Below are 6,282 nucleotides of genomic sequence, written 5' to 3' on the forward strand. Positions count from 1 at the left end.
CTGACAGAGGAAGCTTTATACAGGCAGAAAGCAGGTTGAAGACAAAAGATTAATTTACATGTTGACTTGTAATATCATATGCTAATCTAAGTATCAACTAGTAATGTAATCTACTAATGTACTGGTAGGCACCGGTTGCTATTACAAGTATTAGCAGGCCATTTGCCACGTTAGATAATTACTACTATACAAGCAGGAGCAATTTTTCCTTCCTTGACAAGTTGTCAACAGCCTATCATTATCAAGGGTTCTGTCATTGTTGAAGAACTTCAGGAGAATACATGTCAAATCGTTCAGGTACAGACAGATACAGGTACAGACCTGTACCTAAACCTCTCTATTTGTACCTATACTTGTACCTGATTTATGCAGTCCTACTCCTTGGCCAGCTAACTGGCAAATTGTCTCATTTTTCATCTTACCCATGGATACTGGTAGAGGGTAGGGTATATCATACAAATTTGGAAGGCAAAATCTAGTGACTAGTCACATAATGATATTTGAACCTCCTTGATTTCATTTCAATTAAAGATTATATTTTCAGCCCTCCTACCATGGAACTTGCTACAATGCCAGGATAGAAAACCACACAGGGTCTTCTAATGACAGAGAAAAGAATAATTCACTGATCATCACATTTCCCTGTTACTAATTGAAAGGTTTCCCTATCTTTGAACCTTCAGTGTTTGAGCAAACAACCTTCTGCTCTGCACGTCACTGCTTCCGTCAGCAGCCTCTATTTACTGTCGTCTGCGAAACCGATCCCAAACAACTGAGCTGATGAAACAAATTTTACAAATGATCTGACGTCATCTTCACTATTGCTTACAAACTGTAACACTACTTTATCAAGTCAATATACTGGTAGGAAGTGTTTATTTCCTCTGAGTCACTTGGGAAGTGAAAATGTCTTGGTACCTGTACAAAACAATTAATTTTACTGGTTACTGTACTACAAATCTTTAAAGTTTAAACTTTCTCTGTGTGTTGTTTGGTTTGGGTTGGATCTCCATTAGTGACTGATACATCACTACCGGTAGTCTTCCTGGAGCTTTTTTCACTGCAGATGTCTCCCTTGCATAACTAATGTACTAGTAGAAATTATAGTATTATGATGTGAATCAACCAAGGATGGCCTAACATGCCAGAGAAGGATTTATTAGACAAACTTTAATAGGTGTAAGGTCAGGTGTTATCCAAGATCCACAGCAGTTGTTTATGGACATACACGGTGCCAGGGTTCAAGCATATCATCCTGGTACCATCCCAGTCAACCTTATCTGCCTAACCTTTCCAACTTGGCCACATCCCCACCCAAACAAATTGATGCCAGGTAACCAGTCCTTCAATCCTGCCAACTCTTAAAAACCTCACATTCACAATGTCTAACATATTTAGAGTCCTGTTTGATCACAGAAATTATTGGTCCAGGTTAGAGGAAGTTAAGAAAAAGAACTTTTGATAAGCTAGTAGTCACAACTCAAGTACAATATTTGACCTAAAGGTTTTATAAAAATAAAATGTTCTTTTTTTTTATAAAATGTTCTTTATCACAAAAATTATTGGATAAGACAAAGAATTTTGTTAAGCCAGTAGTACTAGTAACAACTCGGGTATGATATTTGACCGGCATCAATAACTTAGTACATTCCAGGTCAAAGTCTTATCCGATAAGTACAACAATAAAAATTAAACAAAACAACTTTAGAAGAAGCTGACTGCTGCAAAAATCAGAGGACTTTGGTCTCAGAAATAAGGGAAAAGGAATGATTACAAACAAATAGGAGTAGTGACAATGGAAGTGATATCTTTAAAACTGAGATGAAATATAGGCAGCAAAAAATTGCTGTAGAGGAAATAGCAGAATGGTGTGTTGCTTCTTATCAGTGCAGTAAATGATCTGATATTGGGGTCATATTTCGTAATAGCTTCAGTTGGCCTGCAATATACACCTTGTACATGAAGTACCTTCTGTGCCAAGTTGCATATTTTACTTCTTATCACACCACTGGTATTTAATTTGGACTGTATGTAGCTAATGCATACTACATGACAGAATTGTATAAGAATCTAAAATTGTTGTCTGTTCATTTGTCTCAGTCATTACATTACTCACAAGGCTTTTAACTGTACAATACAATACAGATGGGAATGTAGGGAATGACAAGAAAACTTTTGTATGCAACATACGCTATTTATAATCTGAAATCCAGGTTTGTTTACCTTTAGTTAGCTTCAAGTGCAGCTGGTGAGTGACGGTTGAAGCAGACTAAAGCTAAACAAGACTGAGTATCAGAAACAGAGAGACTACTTCTCCAGACCAGCTTCTGTTGCTCTCAAACAAAGCATAGTTAAGAAGGGCATGTTGCCACTACATACAAATCTAAATTACATGTAGACTATACAAACTCTGTAATGTCTGCTTGAGAAGATTTCCCAGATCAGGACATGCAATGCTGGTTTACAATGCACCTTCAGGGCTCAAAATACTGCATATGCACTTTATGCACTCCTTCGTTACTTACTTAACTTGTTTGAAATTTTTACAGTTTGCAATCAGGTTTTGCTGGCATTCTACTTAATGTTGTTCACCCACACTATCTCCTGTGCACCTAGATTTTGAAGCTTTAGCACAGTACACCTTTTCCCCAAAATTAAACTTCAAGCCCTGTTGTTGCAACAGGTGAGAATGGGTTGGAGACAGAGGATTAGCATTTCTATAATTGGGACAACTTAACAGCTGGGTGCTGGGTCATTGCCCCCTTTATCTTGCCTGATCATTCATAATCTGTTCCTAGTGGCAGTAATCACGCTGACATTGAATAAATTAACAACTTAGTAGTGACTTGTTAATTCTATGTGAACAGGAAGGAGGGTTGTAACATCATTTGTAATGAACAGGATTGCAAACTTCTACTATTGTCACTTTTGTGGGCCTCACCAAAACCAACACTGACTGACCTGTCTTTCTTGCTTGCTGTTAAACAGTCTGTGGCATGGATTGTCTATGTAAGGCCCCGTTCATGACACAAAAAATGAAACGGTTCTATCGGTTAGGCCTGGAAATCCGACAGCAAACGACAGGAAACGGTTTGCATTTTGCGTTCACGATGCAAAGTTGCAAACCGTTTCAGTTCCTTGAAAAGGCAAGGTAATGCGACCTCTGACCCCTGAGGTTGTTGTGATCTTGCCCAAACTTGTACTTCTGTGTCAGATTTTTGGTCTTTGATCGAAATTGAACCAATGTCTTACTGAATTCGAAGCTGGGTTCTGTTATGACCTTGGAAATGCCTCTGAAAACATTGTGGTCCCGATATATGCCATGCTATGACATTTCCACTGGAGCTCCTGACACATTCCCCTTACGATATCAGGAATGCTAGCCAAGAGGTGGCCCGATTATAGAAACGAATCGTACGATTGAAAACGCGGCCGAAACACCCGAATGACAGGTTAGAAATTGTACTTTTGCCCCGTGGCGCCACCAAATATGAACGCACATGCCCGGATGTAAAACGGATCGCGCTGCTTTTGCGTTCATGATACAAATTCGCAATTCCGGATAAGGAAGAAACCGTTTCAATACTACCTCGCGAGGAGGTTCCGAACAAACCGTTTCCTATCGCTTCAGATCCGTTTCGGACCGTCCATGATGACAAAACTTATCCGTTTCAGCTGGCCTAACCGATAGTAACCGATAGAACCTTTTCATTTTTTGTATCATGAACGGGGCCTAACTGACTTGATAGTTATAGAAATTCCAAACCTGTTTTTAGCAAGGGAAAAATAAGCTTGTGAATGAACTGACTCACTTCATAGTATAATTATACATAAAATTACATTCAGCCTGATTCAAGAATACATCATTGCTCAATTACTTTACAGAAAACCTGTATACTGTAAGTTCTCTGGAGAAAATATGCAAAGTTGTGTTGAAAAAGGAGGTGCTAGGTGATCATGTACCAGCGTTTACTCTTGAGAAGACATAAGTTCTATTTTGGTGCAACAGTCTATTGTTTCCCTTCCTGTAATGTCAGGGGAAATCCCTATCCCCTGGGGCCCATCTACATATTGTATATTCCCAGAACCAACCTCATATCTCAGAATAAATTTGAAGAGAAAATTCCCAAACATGTCCACTTCTGAAGTGACGTCAGGAGCACATTTTGCGTAGGCTCTTTTCTGCAAGGCAGTTCTGCTATCTATCCGTATTGGCACCAGCTATAATAGAACTGGTTTCTAGGAATTGCGCAGTGGCTGAAAGGCTTTTAGGAGATCCTCTTACACACCAAGCCATAAAAGGAGGGGATCCAATTGCCTGCACAGAAACAAATGTACGCAATATTCCAGCACAGCTTTGTCTATGGCGACTGTTATCAGCCTTATGAATGCGTTCCTTGGTCATAAAAATGCCATATGGGCCTGTTGAGAAGTTATTACATTTTGTGGTTAAGTTGGGGCTATCTTATCATGTTAATAGTTCAAACATTTATTATCCTACAGCTCTATATTGAAGATGGAAACCCGGATCTCTTACATTCTTGTTTGGGAAAGATACTATGTCGATTTGGCATATTTTTTTAAGCAATGACGGCATACCTAGAAAAGGAATTCAACTCAATGATAGCAGCATTGTAACGCCAGTCTTGAAGGTAGATCGAAAGCAGACCCTGCTAGTAGCCCTTGTCATCATAATGTAACACAGATAGAATACTGTGTCAGCATGCAGACGGCATCTGCGCTGGAATTTCCGTCGGTCCCTGGTCGTCCCAGATGACTGTGTAAGGCTGCTTGTCATGACCGTGAAAGGTCTGCTCCCCTCTAAATATTTAATCAAAGCTACAGTTCACTTGGTACGACAAACAGAACCTGTACGTATGAGGTCTTCGACACAAAACGTCGGAGCGACGCTAGTCGACTGTACATATGGTACCATGCGCGGGTAAGTTACGTCTGCCTTCTACGCTCTCCTGAAACAGCGTATTGTCATCTTACCTTCAAGGTTTGATACTCTTCTAGCGCTCTGAGCGCTGAGTCGGTTAATCTGACGAGGACGGCTGATTTTGGAGTTTCCGCGGGCCGGGAACAGGAGAGTCCGTACTTTCCTCCCTCCTCCAGCGCCGCCATTTTGTTGCTTCTACCTACCCCGTCCCGCAGAGTTCCACCCAGCATGCAACAGTGCCGTATATATTAGGAAACATGGTAAGGGGGGTGGCGAAAGGGGTGGCAAAGGGGTAGCCTGAATACTAGTAAATTACGCTCCTAGCGGCCCTCACACTGAAGCACCGTCTTTTTCATTCTGCCGAGTGCCATAACATGAGGTCTGCATGCCTTTTTCCATTAAAGGGACATAATGTAAAATTAAAGTCACTGTTTTCGGTCATTTCTCTACATAATGAGTTGAGTCTACCTTATTACACTGCATAGCAATATTTACAACGTATGGATACGGCTTTGTTGAGCCGTGAGAATGTCTTGAAATATGCGCACTTCCCTCCGCCGCTTGAGTTGTCCGCCATTTTATTCAACTCGCCGGCAAGCCACAGTGCGCTTTAGAACGCGTTCGGTGGTTCCCTTGAATCATTACTGAAGTTTGTTGAAAGTCCCGCTACGCTCCGAAGATCTGCGACTGCAACGGTCGATTCGGAAATCTACGGTCGGTGAATTTGGTCGCGGCTTACTTTGACGTTGTTAATTAGCACTAGAAATGTGATAAAATGACGCAGATAAGTTAGAAATAAGTTGCAAATGTCAATCTGAATGGAGATTTTCAAGTTCAGAACATTTGAAATTTTGGCGCCATATTTCTACATTATGTCCCTTTAAGCATTATGAGCCATTTAATTCACCGTTAATCATTGCCTGAGCCCGCTCTAAGATAGACTTCAGAGCATGTTGGCTTGTCTGCTCAACTTAACCACCTCTACATATGGATGACATCCGTGCACACAAGAAGGTGTTTTAACCTCCTTGTGTGCACACATAATTTTTTTTCCATTCCCCCCCCCCCAAAAAAAAATTATTTCAACCATAAAATGCCATGTAAATCAAATCGAACAAAGCAGCTATAAAAGGAGCAAATGACTATGCTATAGGTTGCAAGAAATATTGGAAAATGGATACAATGTACTAATGTTAATGTCATAGAAGACCATAGAATGCCATACTAGTCCATTCCAAAGTCAAAGAAGTAGCAGATGTGAAAGAACAAAATGAAGAATCTATTTGGCATACCAAACTTTGCATGGTTAGTCATAAGAACATTTATTTTGCCAAACTTTT

General features: G+C 40.3%; 1 protein-coding gene across 3 annotated transcripts in view; it reads right to left on the reverse strand.

Annotated features, from left to right (window-relative positions):
- Positions 1-5,180, reverse strand: part of LOC118409831 (RNA polymerase II elongation factor ELL2-like) — a 40,256-nt gene extending 35,076 nt beyond the window's left edge. For 2 of the 3 annotated variants that reach the window (XM_035811183.1, XM_035811181.1), the window contains exon 1: positions 4,996-5,179. In XM_035811183.1, coding sequence (XP_035667076.1) covers positions 4,996-5,172 — 177 coding nt within the window. In that variant the 5' untranslated portion in view covers positions 5,173-5,179. Of the gene's footprint in view, positions 1-4,995 lie in introns of all 3 variants that reach the window. The other variant, XM_035811182.1, reaches the window with a different exon arrangement.
- Positions 5,181-6,282: the final 1,102 nt, after the last annotated feature.

This window comes from Branchiostoma floridae, chromosome 2, assembly GCF_000003815.2.
Source record: "Branchiostoma floridae strain S238N-H82 chromosome 2, Bfl_VNyyK, whole genome shotgun sequence".
NCBI lineage: Eukaryota > Metazoa > Chordata > Leptocardii > Amphioxiformes > Branchiostomatidae > Branchiostoma > Branchiostoma floridae.